This window comes from Diabrotica virgifera, chromosome 7, assembly GCF_917563875.1.
Source record: "Diabrotica virgifera virgifera chromosome 7, PGI_DIABVI_V3a".
Classification (NCBI taxonomy): domain Eukaryota; kingdom Metazoa; phylum Arthropoda; class Insecta; order Coleoptera; family Chrysomelidae; genus Diabrotica; species Diabrotica virgifera.
This window is the reverse complement of record NC_065449.1, coordinates 197398658-197422470: the sequence shown is the minus strand read 5'-3', so window position 1 is coordinate 197422470 and position 23813 is coordinate 197398658. Positions and strand designations below refer to the sequence as shown.

The 23813-nt window shown below is 33.0% G+C and overlaps 1 protein-coding gene across 3 annotated transcripts in view; it reads right to left on the bottom strand.

Annotated features, from left to right (window-relative positions):
- Positions 1 to 23813, bottom strand: part of LOC114329052 (probable ribonuclease ZC3H12C) — a 184130-nt gene that overhangs the window by 9869 nt on the left and 150448 nt on the right. For all 3 annotated transcript variants that reach the window (XM_028278066.2, XM_028278067.2, XM_028278068.2), the window contains 3 exons: positions 15421 to 15669; positions 6956 to 7192; positions 1568 to 1922 (listed from right to left, as the gene is read on the bottom strand). In XM_028278066.2, the coding sequence (XP_028133867.1) occupies positions 1568 to 1922; positions 6956 to 7192; positions 15421 to 15669 (841 nt within the window). The remainder of the gene's footprint in view (positions 1 to 1567; positions 1923 to 6955; positions 7193 to 15420; positions 15670 to 23813) is intronic.

Sequence of the window (23813 nt, the reverse complement as noted above, 5' to 3'; positions counted from 1 at the left end):
CAGGAATGAAGATATTAGAAGGAGGACACATACTGTATATTCCAGTGTAGATAGAATTGAAACTAGACAACTAGTGTGGTATGGTCACGTGAAACGAATGAATGAAGATAGATGGCCAAAGAAAGCTTTGAATTACATACCACACCAAAGAAGAAGAAGGGGAAGACCTTCAGTTGCCTGGGAAGAAAATGTACGGCACATCATGAAAGATAGAGCCATCAAAGAAGACGAATGGATGGACAGAAAACGATGGCGGTCGAAATGCGAGAAGCGGCAGAGGCTGTAGGAACCTCGCTTATAGATAGATAGAATTAAGTTATATCGACGATTTTTGTGTTTTCTGTGTTATTCCTTTAATTTTTAGATTGTTAGTCTACTTTTATATAAAAAGCAGTTTTTTTTGGAACTCTTTAGCGACGTATTAATTTAATATAATATTTATGGATTACCGTTGAGGGCCGACTAGATCAACCAAAAAAGAAGATGTATTTGGTTATTATTCTAGTGACCTTCTTGGGTGTGAATCTGTCTTTTTAGTTTACTCCTCCTGGTTAAAAACTAAACTATAGCTCAAAGGTGTTAGCTCTTTGGTCTTCAAATAGTTTCTCTAGGTATTCTTTCCACGTTCTTATTTTAACTATGTTTGTCCAAGATGTTGTTTCCGTCGGAATAGTTAGATCTCATTTTTATCTCCGTTTTAGTTTCAGTTTAGTCCAGCTTTGAGTTCTTTCACTTTCCCATGTACATTGTGACTATCGTACTTTGACTGTAGAGTCTTAATTTTTTCGCATCTTTCCATTGCTTCTTTTTCTTTCGCTTCGCTGATTTTCCTTCTTATTGATATATTTATCGTTTTATATTTGTCTGTTGTCATCCATTTTTTTCTACATTAATTTATTTGCCTTTAAGTGTATATCGTTTACATCTTAAACTATTTCTGTAATGTTTGATCACGATTTCTTAGTTCGATTCGTCTTTGACTGTATAGGGGTATATTTTATAATTCCCAAACCGACTCTCATGAAATAATTTTGAAAGGTCTTTCTCAGAAAATTCTTGAATGCAGAAACAAGCAATAGCGTCTACGTTTAAAACGTTTGTAATAAAGAAATCAATGGTTCATAATAAATATGTAAAAGACACTGATTTTGTGAAAATCTTTCTACTTTTTCTGCAATACTGCTCTCTGAAATTTTTGTTCACTAACAACCTCAGAAGGAATCACCTGCAAATGTTTAGCGATATGTAGTAAATTTTGTTTGTTACAAATGTAAACATGGAACTTCACACTAAGAAAGCTTATATCAACGCTTTAAAAATGTTTTTAACTGCATAAACCGTTTCACGTTACAAATGCAATGTTGCGGAGATAGGGCTACGTATTTCTTATGGACGATAAAAGCGCGCCGATGCCACGCCGTCTGATTAGAATTAATCGTATATTGACAGTCTGGTAGCAACACGTGCCTGAGAGGTTTGGCAACATTGATCTGAATAAGCCCAACGTTCCGTTCATAACGTAAAATAAAGTATTGGAAATCATAACAAGTTGTTATTTAAATTTTACCTGTAAATGTCTTTGTGCATGTTCCGACAATCTCTCCGTTACACTCTTATGGGGCAAAGGTCCTCTCTCAGGATGATGATACTTGCATTTATTGCCGTAGGTACATTTTTTCGCGTACGGACACGGTGGAGGAGGATCTCCCTTCTTTGGTTGGCATTTCAGGAAATTGTCTAACGTGGGACCCGATCGGCCCAGGGGATCATCGGGAGGCATGAAGTGATCGTTGACGAATGAATACATCAGAATGCGCTCTTCTACCACTTTGCGAAACTCGGCGTTTTCTTGACAGAGGTCTCGGTAGTTATCGTTGCTTACTACTATGCCGTCAGTCTGGGCTGCCAATTTTAAAATGTATCTGCGTAAAAAAGTTTATATTAATATATACTATAGTACAATAAAACCTGAAACAAATATTACATTAATTAAATGATGAAAGGGTTGCCAATGCGAGTCGATTATACTACTGGATAAGGAAATGAGTCAATACTCGCAATCTTATAGTTTGTATGTTATTTATTAGTTGTTATACAATCATGGGGCAACCGGTTTCGAAGTTTACATTTTATGCTTCATCTTCAGGCCCAGTACATAGAGTCTTCACATATACAAACTACTAGATATCAGTATTTGGAACTGTTATAAAGCCAAAGATATTTCGACTCATTTCCTTATCCAGTATTACATTAATCTTTGTGTTGTCAACCAAATAAATTTACACTATTGACCAACGGGGTACCCATCTATTAATTTATTCTTCTCATTGCACTGTCTACTTTCGAAGAATGGCGATCCAAATGGCAATTGTAACTTTGAAAACTTCTGCACAAAAAATTTCTGCAAATGAGCGGCCAAACCATCTCCTCAGGTCTTTCAGCCACTGGCATCTTCCTACTGATGTGTTGCCCTGTACTTTACCTTCAAATATGATTTGAAGTAATTCATATCTTTCACTTCCCAACACATGACTCAAATATAGTATTTTTCTTTCTTTGATTATTCTTACTAGGTAATTCTTTTTGTTTACTCATACGCCGAAGTACCTCTTTGTTCGTTTTTTTAAATAATTATAATTACTAGACAACTTACAAAGAAGGCTCTCTATATTCTTTTATACCCAAGGAATATGTGAAACAAGCATACACATTTCAAAAGCAGTCTAGGTTCGTTAGTATTGACCACTCAGATGAGTAAGACGTGTAGTGTAGTAGTACCTATTTATTACACAGCTAATGGTAAAGCTGCACCAATAGCTGATTATTGGAATATGCTAAATGCAAACTTAGCAGCTAATTACAAGTCAACAGAAAATATAACTATCGATGAAGAGCTCTTTCCTTTCCGAGGAAGAACGAAATTCACTCAGTATATGACTTCGAAGCCTTCTACCTATCTATGGTATAAAAGTGTGGTGGATATGTGATGCAGAAAATGGTTTTCTGGTTATAGGAATTATTTATATAGTCAAGATAGGTAGATAAAATGAGCACATCAAAAATTGGGCCATTTTTGATGTCTCGTATCTCCTAAACCTGTTGTCCGATTTAAGAATTTTTTTGAAGTTATACTTCTTTACCGGCGATAGAGGGTAAATTTTAATATGGGAAAACCTAGCGACCGGGCGCATGCGCATTATAACTTTGTTCTGATTGGATGTTCAAATGACATGTCAAAAATTATTCAATATGCGGCGGCTGTGGCACAGCTGTAGTTAGATTATTTATGGTTGTTGCGTTTTAAAATTTGTGTGAAAAGAAACAACAAACAAAAGTTAGTTACCTATACTGCCTTTTTAAATAGTTTTCACATACCTATATTTTTGGACTTTTGGACTATTTTGGACAAGGAAAACTCATTCTAATTTGGTAACTAGTTTTTATTATAATCATATTGTAATTATACATTTGGATTAGGTTGAAATACATACATTTATTTTCTCAAGAATGCGGATTTTAGAGAGAAATCCCAAATTAGGTTCGATTTTTATTTTTAAATTGTGATTTTTTGGCGTAGATTTATTTATCTAGTAGGTATGTAATGCTTTGATTTACATACTTAATTTGATTACCAACAAAAGTTCTACCAATCTTCATCTAATATATTGTTTTCTTACTGTTCTGTTATATTTTTATATTTTCTTCCACAAAATTTATCTACATAATTTAATTTTCAAAACAAGTGTCAAACAGTAAACCGTTCAGTTACCGTATTTTTCCACATGATAAATAATGTAGGATTGGACGAGTGAGTCTACGCTTCGATTACGAGTCAAAGCGGCACGAAATTCAAGGGTTCAATTCCCGATGCAAGTTTTATTTTTTTATTTTTTTATGCATGTTATGATTGTAAGTATATTTGTTATATACAGTGGAACCTCGATTATCCGTCAGGGCACCGGACCAAGGGTATGACGGATAATCGAAAAGACGGTTAACAGAACATTAAAAAAATTCAAAATTCATAGTACAGCTCTCAAATTTTATTTGTATGTTTTGTTTGACAATATAAGAGAGATTTGTGTTCGTACAACCTAATCAATTTGTCAACTGTAGTCTGTGTCAGCTTCTGAATCTGCTTCCTCCGCCTCTGTTGCCATTTCAACGATTTCATCATCTGTCAACAATTTTGCGTCCTCATCACAAATTAACCATTCTTTTATGTCATCTTTAGGCCACGAAAACAAAACAGTTAATTCATTCTTAAAATATGGTGATAGCAAAACTGTACATTTCAGCGAATTTCACTTGGCCTATCGACTTATCGCAATGCTCAAACAAAATGAATTTATGACTCATTTTTTACTTCTGTAGTGAATACAACTTATGTACGGACCCTGACGGTTAACAGAGGTGACGGTTAATGGAGAGACGGATAATCGAGGTTCCACTGTAATTCTTTTTTCAGAAAATGCGTATTTAAAATTTTTGCCAACAATTATTATCGTTCAGAAATCATTTTTTTCTTTGTGGCATTTTTCAATGTGTTTGTGTGCGTTTTATTCTTTTACTTTTTTAAATTTTTGGTATTGCCTTAAAAATCACATAATATGTAGTAGAAGTATAACTTCTTACGTGCGTACAAAGTACACACACATTCTTTTTTTTTTAAATGTTATAGCCTTATTCTTTATCAATATCGCTGTAATAATATTGTTGCTAATCAGGTAAATTTTCATTATATACCGGGTGTACGAATCAAACTGTGTTTTTTTTTCTTTGTGGAAGTTCGCAACAACCTGTGGAATATTGTAGCATTTATAAAAAACTGAAATTAAAACCCAACTATAGCCTCAGGATTTTTTAACATTCTGTTTTTTTATTCATTCGCTTATGTTGGATAATACAAAAATTAGGTACTTTAACAACTAGACATGTTCTTCATCAGTACAGGTTGTTTCTAAATAAGTGCGACAAACTTTAAGGGGTAATTCTGCATGAAAAAATAATGAACGTTTGCTTTATAAACACTTGTCCGCAAATCCTTCGTTTCTGAGATACGGGATGTTGAATTTTTTTTACAAACTGACGGATTAGTTATTGCCCTAACACCGGTTGATATATGCAAATGAAATTTGGTGGGTTTTAAGACGTAGTTATTGCACATTTTTGACATACAATTAAGAATTGTATGTTCACCATTGGCGTGCATATGGGTAATATGACCGTCTTAAAGCCCACCAAATTTCATTTGCATATCTCAACCTGTTTTAAAGCAATAAATAAATCGTCAGTTTGTCAGAAGAAATTCAACATCCCGTATCTCGGAAACGAAGCTTTTGCGATCATATGATTATAAAGCAAATTGTCATTTTTTTTTAATGCAGAATTACCCCTTAAAATTTGTCGCACTTATTTAGAAACACCCTGTACTGATGAAGAACATGGCCAGTTGTTAAAGTACCTAACTTTTGTATTATCCAACATAAGCGAATGAATCAAAAAACAGAATGTTAAGAATACCTGAGGCTATAGTAGGGTTTTAATTTCAGTATTTTATAAATGCTAGAATATTCCACAAAGTGTTGCGAAAATATCGCAGTTTGATTCGTACACCCGGTATACAATGAAAATATAACTGTTTAGCAACAATATTATTACAGCGATATTCTTAAAGAATAAGGCTATAACATATTAAAAAATTACTTAAATCGGACAATAGGTTTAGGAGATACGATACATCAAAAGGATCCATTTTTGGGGTGCCCGTTTTCTCTGACGCGCAGTGTATATAATACTAGAAAAGTCAATCAAGGAAGAAAGAGTTGTCAAAGAATTTGCAGTAGCTTGCAAAGGATCTGGTCGAAATATAAGTATGGATAGATTTTTCAAGACTTTGTCTTAAGCTAAAGCTCTTTTTTCGTGGAACCTTTCTATCGTTGGCACTTTGAAAAATTCCAAAAAAAACTCGATACATTCCTCGAGAAATGTAAGCTTCGAAAACAAGTGAAACCTTATCAACTCTTTTTGGCTTTCATGAAAAAGTTATCATATGTTCTTGTCCCTAAAAAAACTGTGATTTTGCCCAGCAAGATATGATAAGACGTCTGATGCAGTACATAAGAAACCAGAAATGAGTATATTTTATGATAAATACAAAACTGATGTTAATATAATGGGTCAAATATGCGCGAGATACACAAAATTGGGACAAAAATATTAAAAGTTTGAGAAACGCTGGGACAATCTGTTACGAGATAGTGCAGAAACAGAACGGGTATGGTGTATTATATAGTATAGAAGTTTTACTTTAAATTTGGTGGGGGATACACCCATTTTTGGATATTGGATATCTTTTGCTGGAAATACTTATAATATATTACTCTGCGCAATTTTTTTGTAGGCTTCACTTTATATTAAGTCTAATATGTGAATATGTAATGTAACAGTTGGACCAACGTTGGAACGCCACAATACATACAATTTTGGAGACCTTATAAAGGTAGACGACTAAGAGAAAGACCACAGATAAGCTGGGTAGATGACATCAGGAAAATAGCCCGAACAAATTCGACATATGTTGCTCAGGATAGAGATTAATGGAAGGAGTTGGGACATACCCCTGTCCAAAAGTGGATGATAGAAGGTTAAGAAGAAGAATGTAGCAGTACGTCTTATACATTGGAGTAACAATTTTTGTTGAAATGATGACAACAGAACGCAATACAATGTCCAAAAGTGGATGATAGAACCTAAGGAGAAGAAGAATGTAGCAGTACGTCTTATACAACTATTTTGACTTTGTATAGTAACAATGTTTGTTAAAATGATGACAACAGAACGCAATACAATTTACTTGCAATTATTTGCAGGGTCTATTGATCTCTACTGACATATATTTTGGAGGTTTTTATAAGTGTACACTGTACACAGACAAATCAATTTTTCTACTTACCGATCATCATAGCACACCATCCGTTTACCACCTACTAGCCGCGAAGGAGTAAATACTAACAGTCTCTCTTTTTCAAGTTCAGCCAAAATATCTTGATCTCTAATGAGATTATCGGGCCGAGGTGATTCCTTTCTCCATTTCGGTACGAACACTGTTATGTCTTTATGTCCGCGAGATTTGAACCAGTCTACGCAAATTTTGATGCCTCTACAGGAGAATATTTCTTTGTTACCATGACTGAAAGAAAAAAATAGTCAATCGTTTATCAATAGTAGTCCAGGGCGCATCTGTTTTGAGATGGACGTTGAGAGGGGATTCAAATTTTTTTGCATAAATTGCTTGAAAATAACTCAAATAATAATATTTGAGTTATCCTCCCACTCAAAATGGTCCGGAACATTGTTTAAATATTCAAAATGTCAAAATATGAAGGAAAAATTCGATTTTTTTATTGGTTTTTTGATTATAACTTTAAAACTATTCATTTCTGAGAAAAGTTGTACTGACATAAAGGTTGCGTAATTAAATTTCCTACAGTATAAAATTGATTAGAAATTTAAAAAATAGTCACACTTGTTGCAAAATAGCAATAATTGCGAAAAAAACCATACAAAAACAAGTATTCACATTTTACGTTTTTCAACCATTTATGCTACACTTAGGACCTTCATATTTTACCCAGAAAAACTTCATGATATAGTAAAACAACACTGTAAATTTTATTAAGATCGGTTCAATAGATTTTGCAAAATAAATTTTGCAATCCAGCTTTCGCAAAAAAAAATTCATTTTTTTTAAATGTTGCAGGACTGAAAATAAAGCAGATAGCAAGTTGATTTTTTTTTTGCTTATAGAAGTGTACTGTACCTTTCATTTGCAATTTGCAAAATTAAAATCGATTAATTACCACGGCGTCAGGAAATTTTTTAAATAAAAATTAATTTTTGGTGCTACGCGCAGGACAGCGGTGTTCGATTCACACAAATTGATTTCCACCAAAATTTCTTCCAATCTTTATCTAATATATTATTTTCTTACTCTATATTTTGTTGTATTTTAATATTTTAATTCCACAAAAATCAAACAAATTTTATTATTGTTTGTGAAATATTGTTTAAACAATTGTATATGTTTAAAAATAATAAAATTTTATTCTCTAAGTTAAAATATATGAACAAAGAAAGTTTTTGCTAAAAAAAGTGTTATTTCAAAGGATAGAGTATGTGTTTTTATTTTGCAATAAACAAATTTATTTATTTATATTGAAATGTAATAAAAATTAAAATGTATCAATCATTATAAAAGGTCATTGGAATGCCCAATCAGAGCAAACTATCCGCTGTCCTGCGCGTAGCACCAATAATTAATGTTTATTTAAAAAAATTCCTGACGCCGTGGTAGTTAATCGATTTTAATTTTGCAAATTTCAAATGAAAGTTACAGTACACTTCTATACGCAAAAAAATTTAAACTTGCTATCTGCTTTATTTTCAGTCCTGTAACATTTTGAAAAAACGAATTTATTTTGCGAAAGCTGGATTTCAAAATTTATTTTGCAAACTCTATTGCACCGATCTTAATGAAATTAACCGTATTGTTTAACTGTATTATAAAGTTTTTCTGGGTGAAATATGAAGGTCCTAAGTGTAGCATAAATGGTTGAAAAACGTAAAAGGCGAATAATTGTTTTTGTATGTTTTTTTTCGCAATTATTGCTATTTTGCAACAAGGGTGACTTTTAAAATTCTTAACCAACTCTATATTATAGGAAATTTAATTACGCAACTTTTATGTCAGTACAACTTTTCTCGGAAATGAATACTTTTTAAAGTTATAATCAAAAAACGAAGAAAAAAATCGAATTTTTCCTTAATTTTTTGACATTTTGATTATTTAAACAATGTTCCGGATCTTTTTGAGAGGGAGGATAACTGAAATATTATTATTTGAGTTATTTTCAAGCAATTTATGCAAAAAAATTTGAGTCACCTCTCAACGTCCAAATGTACTAATATTTTTACAGATGCGCCCTGGTCTATAGTAAATAAGAAAATGTTAAATCTGAGGGTGGTGTTTTTATCCTAAGAACATGAAATTCTGACTGTTATGTGTGTTTTTTTGTGTTATCTTCTTCTTATGTAAGTGCCATCTCCGCGACGGATGTAGGCAATCAACATAGCTATTCGAATTTTAGAGACGGCTGCCCTCTCAGGTTGCGCAGCTACGATTTTCTACGTCTCCATTTGCTTCTTTTTTCTTGGATCTTTCCCTGCATAATGAGTAGGAGCAAGTTGTATCTCCCTCCACGTTTAATATATTTTGTGTTATATGTTTGTGTAATCTGTATCGTAGTTGTGATTGTCATAGGCGTAACCAGGGGGTGGTTTTGGGGGTTATAACCCCCCTTTTTGGATGTACTTTGAGCTCTATACGCTTAACATCATTATTATTCCATACCCCCCAGAGACCTTCAAGTAGACGTAACCACCCCCCCTTAGGATCATCCTGGTTACACCTCTTGTGATTGTGTAACGTAAGTTGTGTAACATAGATTTATATTTGAGGCTAAAGAGCAACAGTGGCCTAAGCCAATAAATGAAGTTTTGAGATAAATGCAATCTTTGCATTTGTTTTCCATTATGGCATCTAGCCAAATGTTGCTGCTTTTATTGATATATTATAATGCTAAATTCTGATAAATCTAAAAATGCTCAATTTGTGGCTTAAGCCACTGTTACTCTGAGGGCCTCATTTGTGCATTGTGTGTTGTATATGTATTGTACCTATATAAAATTGTAAGTGACATTTCTCTGACTTCTTATTAGTCCGACATTGTTGGTATGTTCTTGTTATTGATTCCTTTTTTTAGTATTGGCAACCACAGCTTGCTATATTCTGGTGATGGGTTTGCTACACATTTTTCTTTGTTAAGTAGGATAAAAGCTGCTTCTCTGACTTTTCTCTTTTTCATGTCTTATGTTTGTTTTATGATTATTGATGCATCTTTCCATTGTATTTTGTGCTGTTTATCCCAGGCATGTTTGCATATGGCATATATCTTGGATTTGTTGAATTCCCTTTCTTGATGTATGTTTCATACTAGTTTATCCTGACACTTAGTGGTGTTGCGTTTTCTCCCACGTAGGGATTGTTACATTCACAATTCACAGGGTATTTTACAGATACTACTACAACATGATACTTATAACGTTTATTCTTCTATTCCTTTCCTCAGTGGCGGCTCGTGATTTTTAAAATAGAGGAGGCTATACCTAACTGTAAAATATCTAGACTTTGCACTAGCAAAAAAAATCCGCCAAAAAATCTAATTTAAGGCCCCATTTTTTTGACCATTTTTTATTTAGATTTTATAATATCATCATAATTCACAATTTCATAATATCACATCATTTTAAAAATAGTTAGTCTAATTGTAAAAGTGTGTTACCAAAGTTTGTGTTGTTTATTTGTTAACAATTCTATCTCTGTAAGTAGATATGCATATCAAAATAAATACAGATTTGAAGTTATGCAGTCCATTCAGGTTGAAGGTTCACATTTTTTACGATACTCAACTGAATTTTTTTTAATTCTAAAAGCGGCCTACTGCGAATCCAAAAACACGGTAAATTACCGATATTTTGCTTTGCATTACAGATATCGGAAAAAGTTTTTTGAACAAGTTGTTCCAAATATTATTCTATTCTAATCCACATACCTACCAAATTTCATCACAAAATTCGCACTTTTAGTTTTTTCATTATTTGTAGTCATATGTAATCCTAAAATCGCAGAGGAGGCTGCTGGCCGATTAGCCGCCCTTGCACAATCTCCGGGCAGCGTGTGCGTTAAGCGATAATGCAGCTCTAAGGAGACCGGGTCTCCTTAAACTACCCTGCTTAAACGCTGCTGGGTTGCGTGGAGCATTAGCAAGTGAGATTTTCCGGCCAGCAACCTCCTCTGCGATTTTAGGATCTTGACTACAAATAACGAAAAAACTAAAAGTGCGAATTTTGTGATGAAATTTGGTATGTGGGGTTAGAATATTATTTGGAATAACTTGTTCAAATAACTTTTTCCTATATATCTAACGCGAAGCAAAATAGCAAAGTAAACAAAACAGAGTAGCACGTGTAAAAAATTTGTGGGGAGGCTAAGCCTCCCTTGCCTCCTCTGACCAGCCGCCACTGCCTTTCCTCAAACTTTTTCTCGGTCGACCTCGTTTTCTTTTTTCTTCTGGTTGCTATTTTGGTATTTTCTTTGGTATTCGTTGTTCATCCTTTCTTTGTATAGCAAACAATGCATGAACTTTGTATATGTCCGAACCAGATAAGTTGTTTTGTCGATAGTCATCCGTGATTGTTCGTTTCATTCCCATTATTTTTATAATGTGTTCCTTTGCAATCCTTTCTGTTCTAGATCTTCCTGCTGCTCTTCTCCAAAAATCCATTTCCGCTGCTCTAATCGTTGCCAGTATTCTTTCTTTCAGCGGACATATCTTACAGCTGTATACACGATGATAAGTGTGAAAAACTTTAAGGGGTAATTCTACATGAAAAAATAATGACAGTTTGCTCCATAAACGTATGTCCGCAAATGCTTTGTTTCCGAGATACGGGGTGTTGAAGTTTTTATTTCAAACTGTCAATTTATTTATTGCTCTAAGACCGTTTGAGCTATGAAAATGAAATTTGGTGTGTTTTAAGAGGTAGTTATTGTACATTTTTTGACATACAATTAAGAATTTTGTCTTCATCATTGGCGCGCATACGGGCAATAGTCCACGTAGTCCATACGGGCAATTTTTTTTTTAAGAAAAAAATAGTGCGCCACTGAGATATTTCAAATTAAAAATTATTTTTAAATTCCACGTTTAGTTTTTGATAAAAAAAACCCTTCTTGCCTTTTTTTCATATTGTGCAATATTGTGCATCGTTTTTATGCAGAAAAATAAAACATCTTGAAGCGTATTTTTCATTTCTTAATACATTATCAAGAACTATCCAATATAATACTACTAAACTAGAACAATCACAGAAAATAGTACTAATAAGATTTTAACTAGGTGCAAAGCTACAAGAAATGTTCAAGATGATCTCCTTTACAGGTAACAGAAGAATTTTATATTCATCATAGGCGCGCGTACGGGTAATATTCTGAATTTATTTAAGAAAAAAATAGTACGCCACTGAGATATGTCAAACTAAAAATAATTTTTGAATTCCTCTTTTAATTTACGACAAAAAATCTTTCTTGCCTTTTTTTCATACGAGGCGCCGTTTTTATACAAAAAAAATAAAACATCTTAACGATTACCAAGTATTCGAGGTAGTTTCCATGTGCATAGAAACTTGGTTCAAATACTTTGTAAACTTTAAGATGTTTTATTTTTTTGCATAAAAACGGCGCCGCATAGCGTTGATCGTAAATTGAACGAGAAATTCAAACATGATTTTTAATTTGACATATCTCAGTGGAGTACTATTTTGTTCTTGTTAAAAAAATTAAGACCATTACCCGTACGCGCGCCAATGATGAATACAAAATTCCACAAGGAAGAATTTCCTGTAGCTGGCTGTATACCATTAATTACAAGTAAAATTTAATAAAAAATTTTTGTCCTGGTAAAAGGTATATCAGTTTAAGAAGCCCCTAATAGGGCTACAAACATAGAAACAAAACGTTTTCGCTCTGTAACAAGAGCATCATCAGTGTTACAAGTACATGGTTAGCCACCCAAAAATACTAAAGGTTAAAACCTTTTAGAAATAGACTAAAAGTCTTATATAAATGTAAACATCGTAAAATCCAAAGGGTGGATATAATTCCTATGGATGTGGCTTTAGGGGAAAATGACTCCCACACGTGGTAAGTGGGTTACTTACCCACTCTGTATTTTGGGTGGCTCACCATGTTCTTGTAACACTGATGATGCTCTTGTGACAGAGCGAAAACGTTCTGTTTCTATGTTTGTAGCCCTATAGGGGCTTTTTCAACTAATATACCTTTTACCAGGAAAAAATTTTTTATTAAATTTTTTCGAACACAAAATTCTTCTGTCATCTCTAAAGGAAGTCATTTTTAACATTTGTTGTAGCTTTGCACCTAGTTAAAGTCTTATTAGTAATATTTTCTGTTATTGTTCTAGTTTAGTACTTATTATTATATTGGATAGTTCTTGATAATGTATTAAAAAAATGAAAAATACGCGTCAAGATGTTTTATTTTTCTGCATAAAAACGGTGCACCATATGAAAAAAAGGTAAGAACGGTTTTTTATCATAAATTAGACGAGGAATTTAAAAATAATTTTTAATTCGAAATATCTCAGTGGCGTACTATTTTTTTCTTTAAAAAAATTCGGACCATTACCCGTAGGCGCGCTAACGATAAATGCAAAATTCTTAATTGTATGGCAAAAAATGCACAATAACTACCTCTTAAAACACATTAAGTTTCATTTTCATAGCTCAACCGGTCTTAGAGCAATAAATAAATTATCAGTTTGAAATAAAAATTTCAACACCCCGTATCTCGGAAATGAAGCATTTGCGGACATACATATATAGAACAAACTGTCATTATTTTTTCATGTAGAATTACCCTTTACAGTGTTTCATACTTATTTACTAACACCCTGTATAGTTATACTTTTCACAACATAGTCTCATATTATATCCTCTTTTTGTTTTCTTTGCTAATTGATTGGTCCCATAAAATGCTGTATAACATCACGGTTCTTAGACATTACTACGGTTGCCTAAATCGACTAACCAATGAACATTAAGGGTGAGATTACGTCACGAGAGTTTACTGTCATTTGAATCGTAATATAATTTTTTTCGAATCCTGAGAAAAGCAAGTATTTTAGAAAAATTTAAACGCAGGATGCAAGATTACAGTATTACCGAGGGCGGAAAGCCCCTTAGAATAAATAAAAAGTTTCTTTTGAATGAAATATTTGAAATTAAATATCACACTTCTCTTTTATTTTCAGCCCTGTAACTTATTAAAATAAACATTATAGAAGTTTTCAGGGACTTTCAGTCCTCGGTAGTAATGTAGTCTTTCATTCTGAGTTTAAATTTTTCAAAAATATTTATTAGTTTTCTCAGGATTCGAAAAAAATGAATATAATTAAAACACATTGAGAATTTTGACATGCGTCAAAATTTTGCATTAACTCAATGGAAAATTCTAAACTGTTGAATTCCAGCTTCCCTAATAATTATTGTACAGAAACTATTTGTAGAGGATTGAAATCTGTATTGGAAATAACTGTTAAAATTGGTCTACGTAATTAAACATATTCCAAAATTTTGTAAAAATGTAATACATTTTAGTTTTCAGCCCAAACTTAGGCCACACACAATGCAATAATGTTCACATTTTTGAACTGTCAATATTTTTATTTTATCATCTATTGTTTAAAAACAATACAGTTGATAAGATACCCTCAGTTGCGGAGAAAGGATTAATAATAAATATTTTTTTATTCAGTCAATGGTGTGAGCACTGTCAGTTAAATAGTAACGTGTGGTCTTACTTTAACACGCATACCTATTGTGGCAAATGTATAGTCTGTTCGCTAAACCCAGACGCAACTTTCTAGATATTTTAGTCGGCAATTTTGCCAATTTTAGCAAAATTGGCAAAAAATAATTTTTAAATAGTTAATAATCACTAAATATTTAGTAGTTTTGACAATTTTTGCAAAATTGGCAAAAAACAAAAAAAATATCGACTAAAATATCTATCCAGTTGCGTCTGAGTTTAGCGAACCGACTATATCATATTTTTCAAAATTTTGGAATGCATTTAAATCGTAGAACAATTTTAACTTTTGATTTTAATACAGATTTTAATTCTCTACAAGTATTCTCTCATGACTTTTGATGTAAAATAATTAGGGAAGCAGGAATTCAACAATTCAGAATTTTACATTGAGTTTCCTATGGCCCTTTTTACGATTCACCACATGGTATAAGATAAAATGTGTACTATTTGTCTAATTATTTCATAATAACACAAATAATACACACATGTACGCAATAACACACATTCAATGATCGAAAATCATTTAAAAATATGGGAATGTAAACTCTTGTGACGTAAAGTCAAAAATATAAGTCTCCCCACCACCGTCGGACAAGACAACCGTAATAAAGTCTAATAACCGTGGTATAACATTGTGATGGCTTTTCTACCTGACGTATTTATTTCTCTTATGGGTTTGTCTAATGTTCCAGCGTGCGAAATATTGATACCTAGATCTTTGCAGTCGTAGCAGAGCTTTATTGTTGCAGGATTTTATAGATTCAGTTTTTTATATTTCTTGTGTGTTGTTGAGTTTGGTTTTGGAAAGAATAGATCTCAGGTTGGTTGCTTTGAGTTTCAGAACCTTGTTATACACTAATGATACCATACCATAATGACAATTTTGACAATGAAAGCAATTCACTTACCTCATAGCTACATTACTACCATCTATAACTATTGGACGTAGCGATTGAGTTCCTTCGATCGCTTCAATTTGAAACGCTGTCATATCTAAGGTACTTTCCGATGGACTGCTATCGCAAGAACTGCCCTTCTGTGCCCCTAATTTGATCAGTTCTGCCAACAATTCGTTTTGTGTGGGCGAAGGCCCCAGTTTTTGTAGTGCAGCTTGTACTAATTTTTCGGTATAGCCAAGCTTGAGAGCGAATTCTACCCTAAAATACAATAAAAAATAAAATTAATTCAAATGTGTAAGTCATAAGAGTTTCTGATTCTAGTATTTGTCAAAAAAATATTATTCCAGCAGCTTTAAGTCAAAACACACAACCTATCATTGATTAAACTAAGAAAAATAATATAAAATTAATCGTACCAAGGGATATTAGTAGCAAAGCTATAAAAATCATAACCTTCAAAAATATATTTAGCTCCATTCCATGATTTTTTTAAATTAATATTCCCAATGCTTCATTGAACGTAGAACAAGATACCAATGTATAAAAAAGGACTAAAAACCGATCCAAATAATTACAGAGGGATAACGCAGCTTCAGTCTACATGAAAATTGTTAACAAAAATCTTGTCACAGAAGTTAATTAACATCGTAGGCATATAAGAAGAACAACAAAGATTCAGGACCAATAGATCTACAACCGATGCGATCTTTATATTACGAAAAGTAAACAAGTCCATAGAGTTCAACAAAGCCCATTCCCTGTGATTCGTGGATCTCACAAAACCGTTTGACAGAGTCCAACTGAAAGACGTAATCCAAATCTTGAAGCAGAAAGACGTCAATAAAACACATAGCAATAATCAGGCAATTTAACAGTCGCAATAAAACAAGAATAAAACGGAACAGGGATTGACCGAAGAAATAGATGTTTTGGAAGGAATCAGGCAGGGGGATACTCTCAGTCCGCATCTCTTTAACATGATCATGGACAAGATAATATACAGCTATATATATTGGCTACAAAATACTAAACCGAGCTTTGAGTATCCTCTGCCATGCTGAAGATGCAATAATCGTGGTAGAAAATGAAGATGTCCAGAACTACGTTACAGATTCAATATACCAGCAAACAAGTTAAATTGATTCAAACACATAATAGAACAAGTCATAAATTTCAACTATTTTCCTTTTCATGACCATTTTTCAGTGCGTCACAAATTATAAGTAGAAAAAAGGTAAGTCCGTGATAATACACATTTATGACATTTATTCTAACATGACATTTTAGTTAAATCTGACAGTTGTCACATTTTATTTTCAATTTGGAATAAAAACAAATCAATTGTGTCTATTGCATTTATAAAATGGTATTTTCTTTGATTTGTATAGTCTTATAAATTGTACAGATTATATTGATATTATTTTATTTAATAAATAATTCTTTTTTGATTATGGCGCCATCTATCGACAACTAGAATAACTAGAATAAATGTTATAAATGTCTGTAATCAGCGACGTGCGTTTTTTTCTGTCACATACAATTTAATGCGTTAGAGAGAAATCGAAAAACTGTTACGCACTGAAAAATGGTCATGAAAAGGGCTGTACCTCGGAATAGATGTATCGTATGAGAGATATATTGCAGAGGTAGTGACAAAAACAAGTCAACAAGGCACCCATAATATCGGGATACCTGAGGAATAGCATATGGATAAACAAATATATTCAGGAGAGGAACCTGAAAGAATATTCTCTCTCAGGAGAACCCTATAGAAGAAAACATTAATCTTAATTTGCGAATCAAATCTCCACACGAGATAGATACAGCAGCTCAATATTTCACCACCCTTGTGCAAAAAGCGGCATGGCAATCTACACTACGAACTGAACGCAGACCGACACATACAACAAATGTTCCCCTACACATTCGGCAACTCATTGCTGAAAAACGTCGTGCGAGAAGAAACTGGCAAAGATCTAGAAATAACATAGATCAACTATATACAATAGACTACGTAGACAACTTGGAGTAACCATCAAAGCTGCAAACAACGAAACCTTCGAACATTACATTACAAACCTTACAGCAAATGATCAGACGCTATGGCAGGCGACTAAGAAGCTCAAAAAACCATACACAACTATTCCTCCACTCCATAAACCAAATGGTGAATGGGCTCGTTCCAACAAAGGAAAAGCGGACGTCTTTGCTGAACATCTTACGAGTGTATTTCAAACCGAGCCACCAGACCCTGAAGAAGAAGTGGAAGAACTAATTAGCGCAGCACGTCAAATGTCACTTCCAATCAAAAGTTTTACTCCGACAGAAGTCAAGAAAGAAATAACCAAACTCAACTCATGAAATGCTCCAGGTTATGACTTAATCTCGGCACAAGTACTAAAACAACTTCCTCGTAAGGCCATTATTATGCTAACAGTAATTTAATCGCATGCTAAGCTTACCATACTTTCCAAAAATATGGAAATTTGCAGAAATCATAATGATCCTTAAGCCAGGCAAAGCGCCCAATGAAGTAACATCTTATCGACCCATCAGTCTACTCCCAATCGTTAGCAAAGTTTTTGAAAGATTGCTGCTACAATGAATATACGCAGAACACGAATTAATAACATTACTACCAGAACATCAGTTTGGTTTTCGGGAAAGTCACTCTACTACACAACAAGTCCATCGAATAGTAAATGAAATATCAAAACCTCTCGAAGAAAGGGAATACTGCAACGCTGTATTCCTAGATATCTCACAAGCGTTTGACAAAGTTTGGCACAGAGGTCTGCTTTGAAGACTACAAGATGAATTGAAGATTTAACAAAGCTAAATAAAAACTGGATGAGAGCGGCGCAAGATGGATGATGATGATGAAACAAATAGATATATGTATGAGTGTAGAGAGCAAAATCCGGATATATAAAGAATATGTAAGACCAGTATGTACTAGCATAAGCAGCGAAAACAAGAGCTGAAACGTCGCTTACAAAACGGTTGATCGGAACTACAGAAATAAAGTATTAAGAAGCATAAGAAGAATTTCTCTCAGAGATGAAATAAGGAATAAGAATATATTCAGAGAAACTGAAGTCTAAGAAGTGGTTACAGGGAGACGACCACGACCGCGAAATGGAGAGATAATGTCGACAGAAAGGATCCAGGAAGAATCGCAAAATGGGCATAAACTCGTACGTCCAATACAAAATGACCACTAGAAAGACCCCGACAGATGGAAATCAACTTCACAAGAGCTGGGATTCTGGGATTATAGAATAATCAGGACCGTGTCATACAAGAAGAGGTAGAAGAAGTAAAAAACATTATTTTACAGAATCGTCAAGACTGCTGTGGATTCGGGTCCTCTGTACAGGGTGATTGATTAGTGGGGTAAAGCTCAATAGATCCGCTATAGTAATAGATAGCAATAAAAGTTAATAACAAAAATTGTAGCCAACTTTGAGCTTCACATTACAAAATTAGTTAGAATGTTACAGGTTGTTCGATAACACAGTGGTAGACCAAACTTATGTTTTTTTAAATGGAACACCCTATATTTTATTTTATATTCGAAATCCTGTTAACTTCTCCATCAGAAAAATATAAAGGTTTGTTATGTTATACAGGGTATTTACAAAGTTATAACCAATTTTATATGAAAATCGTAACAAGTTTAACTCCCTGTATAAATAAAAATAAGAGCAACAGCAATGGTTTATTAATGCCTTAATTTTTTATTTATTGTCACAATTTTCAAAAATTATTAATATTGCTAATTTTCTTTATATCAAATACAGGGTGAGTTAAAACGCAAGTACATTGTTTTCTCAGTAATTTTAAATGGGCCACCCTATATTTTATATCACTATTGAAAAGTACCATTACCTTACTTTAATTTTTGTATAACATTCCCTATGTCCAAATTTATTAGTTTTCGAGATATTTTCATTTTTCAGAGGAAATTATTTTAGGTGTCTAAATTTTTCCAAATTTTAAGTCTCTAAGTTTCAAGCCACGACTGAATTGACAATTACTGATTATCAATCAATATAACAATGTAGCAAATAAAGGAAGAAAAATAATTTATTAGTAATACATTTTACAAAAAAAACGCAACAACAACATGCAACAGTTTTTAAACAATTAAAAACTACTTTTGTATGTAAATGTAACAAATAAAGAAAGAAAAATAATTTATTACTAATAAATTTTACAAAAAACACACAAACACAAAATACAACATTTTGTGAAGACAATTAAACACTACTTTTGTATGTAAATGTAACAATGTAACAAATAAAGAACGAAAAATAATTTATCAGCAAGTAATACATTTTAAAAACTACTTCTAATAAAATATTTTTAATATTTAATTACATAAGGTGTTCAAAATTACCTCCTAACACATTTATGCACGCCTAAAAACGATCATTGAATGAGCTACTTACACTACGAAGCATTTGTAAATTAACACATCGAAATACACTTTGTATTCCATTTTTCATCTCATTCTTGTTGTTGGAGGTATTTTATAAACTTCATTATTAACGTAATCCCAAAAAAATCAGTCCAATATATTAAATTCTGGTGATCTGGGTGGCCACGCTACTGGCCCATTGAAAAATGAAAATATCTCGAAAACTAATAAATTTAGACATAGGGAATGTTATCTAAATGTTAAAGTACGGTAATGCTACTTTTCAATAGTGATATAAAATACAGGGTGTTCCATTTAAAATTACTGAGAAAATGATGGACTTGCGTTTTGACTCACCCTGTATTTTCTATAAAGAAAACTAGCAATATCAATAATTTTTGAAAATTCTGACAATACATAAAAAATATGGCATGAATAAACCATTGCTGATGTGCGTATTCTTATTTATACAGGTAGTAGAACTTGTTACCATTTTCATATAAAATTGGTTATAACTTTCTAAATACGCTGTATAACATAACAAACATTTATATTTTTGTGATAGAGAAGTTAACAGGATTTCAAATATATAGGGTGTTCCATTAAAAAAAAACATAAGTTTGGGTCTGCCACTGTGTTATCGAACACCCTGTAACATTCTAACTAATTTTGTAATGTGAAGCTCAACGTTGGCTACAATTTTTGTTATTAACTTTTATTGATATCTATTACTATATCGGATCTATTGAGCTTTACTCCACTAATCAATCACCCTGTATATTATACAATGTAGATATTATACAGTGATGAGCGTACTAATAACCGGCAAAATAACGCAAAAGATGGAAATATATTAAGTTGTGAGATAAAAAGAGGTGAAACTAGTAGAGATGGGACATTTAGCGATAGAAATCTATAAATTGACATTATATTGATTGTTTTCCACCTTTAGACGTATCAGAGAAGTATGTTAACTAAGTGTCACTGTCACAATGTCAGTTGCCAAACTCGTCCCATACGTCTAAAGGTGGGAAACAATCAATATAATGTCAATTTAAGGCCAATTTATACATACCCGGGCCGTGTCCGTTCCGGGTCAGTTCCGAGTCCGGGTATTTTTAATGCAATATTTACATACAACCGGGTTGTGGCAGTGTGCGTACCGGGCTGGATTAGAGAGGAAAACGTTATTACATATCTGTGTAAAAGATAGTTGAAAATATGGCGGCTTGGATAGAAGATCTCACCATGTTGGCATTACTACTCGATGAAGAAGAAGAGCAAGAGCAGAAGAGGCGAAAGCAAAGAAGATGGAGTGTCCATCCTATTGGGACCGTGCAAGTTCGGCAAAGCGACCTCTATTTCTACGCTCTGTACTTTTATTCGCACTTTTAATTATATTGGCCAATTATATTAGTCCTGGTTGCTGGATAATTGTCAAGGCCATAGTCCAAAAAAATAATAAGAAGAAAAAATAAGATGCAGGTTATGTTATGCAAACGTAAACAATTGTATGTAGTAAATAAAATTAGTTATTAAAATGCAGTACTGCAAGCAAAATTCAATTAAATAAATTTACCTTTATATAATAATTGCATATAGTATCAATATTGTGGAGCAATATATAATTTTTCTGCTTCAATGACAGAAGGTATGAAATATACGTCAATTTGACAATTTCAATTGACAATATGAATTATTTAAGATAGTTGCAATATTTCTCCGCGACTCGCGCACGGTCGTTTCTCGTTTCCGTTCCAAGTACTTGCACACCGCGAATATGGAAAAAAGACAAACTCAAGGAGAATTCAAAATATACAAAGAATTAGTGGACGATGAAACAAAATTTCACGAATATTTTAGAATGTCGCAGTACTCTTTTAATATTTTATTGGATAAAATTAAATACCGTCTTGAGAAGCAACTTACATTTTGGAAAATACCGATATACAAGTCCGTGCGATCCGTGTCATTTTCGTGCATCGCCAGTGCCGGCAACAAAAATATCGGTTGGGATTAAATTCAGACCGGGCCCGGATGACCCCCTTCCGGGAAACGCCAATGTATAAATATACTCATATCATAAGAGTACATATTGTTTTTTTTGACCGGGCCCTGTCTTTACACGGAACGGACACGGCCCTGATATGTATAAATAAGCCTTATAGGGTTTTATCGCTAAATTTTATACCTCTACTCAGGGCCGGCGATAACGGGCCTGCAAGGGATGCACTGTAGGCGGGCGCCAAAATGAGCTTTTTTCTTCTGAACCTCGATTTTTGACCCTTCGCTTCGTTATCGAACGTATTCGCTTCGTATCTGTTTAGTGTACAGATAGCGAATGATCAATAACGAAGCGAAGGGTCAAAAATCGAGGTCCTGGTGTTATACAAAATACTAATTTTAAAAAACCTAAGTGCGCCTATGCTATATTTGCAGGCGGGCGTCTTATACCATAGCGCCGGTCCTCTACTAGTTTCATCTCTGTTTATCTCACAACTTAATATGTTTTCCATCTTTTACGTTATTTTGCCGGTTATTAGTGGGCTCATCATTGTATAATATTTTATATTTTTGTTGATTCTGAAATTAGTTTCTGATCTTCTTTATTATGTTGATGTTACTTTTGCACTTATTTTATATTACATAACAAACAGTACTGTTCGCTCCGGTCATTACTTGATTCATGAGGCCAGAGAATATCATAATGAATTTTCAATAGTTTCTACGGAGGTCGTTTGTGTGAACGGTCACGTCCCCGTCCGCTAAGAATGGTAACTAACTAAAAGGTCAAAGAATTATTAAAAGATAATCAAAAACATTACACAAACGGATCTAACGAAATTGTGAAATTTATTATTATCATTAGAATGCTGACGTTTAAGGCACGCTTCCAAACAACATACATGGGAGGTGAATAGTCGAGTCAATTGGGTATAAAGTGAAAAGTGACACTAATTTAATTAACAGATATGTCGAGGGGTTCGAGCGAAAACCCGATAACTAACAAAACCATTGTTTAGAGATAATCGCGATTTTTTAGGAAGTTTGAAGAAGATTTAAAAACGTCATAGGGTTTTATCAAATATTTGTTATAGCCAAATGGTAGAGAATTTAATATTTAGTTAGAATAATTTATTTTAAAATTAATTTATAAAAACGTATCTACAAAAAAAAAAATAAAACGTGATATTTATCGGGTTTTACCTCGTTGATTGAGTATAACATTTGACTTTTTTTTTGAACTGGTTTTTATTTTGAATTGTTTTAATTATAAAATAAAAGTTAATTGTATATTATTCCAACAAAAATAAATTAATCTGCATTGTTTTTAGAAAATTAAAAGGTAAAATGTGTCTTCCTCCGATTCTTCTCACATCATTACGTCTGAAATTCGATCTACGATATAATTACCGGTTTTTAAATTTGTTATTCAAGCATGCACCTCTTCTGGAAAATATTTTCTTGGCACATCTTTATCAAATCGGTTTTCTTTGCTTCGCTTATTGGAAAGGTACTTTTATATAACTTTGGTACATAAATTGTCCGGAGTTGGTAAGTTTATGGGTACTTTTTGGGATGAAATTTGTTTTAGCCTTTTAGGGCGTAGAATAGTTTTTTTTTTAATTCAAACCAATATCTTCTGATATTTTTATTAACTGGTTACCGTTTTCCGCTATTGTCTTCTATAGGATATCATCCAGTAGAATCACTGTTAGCTACATCATTTTTATTATATCATCTGAGAATATACACAGCGTTTTTTATAAAACTTTTGACACACTGGAATTCATTCATGGTAAGATAGTGGAAAGAAACATTTCTTACTAAATGTTTGTTCCTTTTTTTGGGAAGTTTTAGGGACAAGTCTAGTCCTAATTAGTTTGACAGTTATATTGTACAAAATAAAATTTTTTCTAGACTAGACTACTACTACTAGACTCCAGTAATTTCTACAGACAGAGCTTCAGAGTTACAG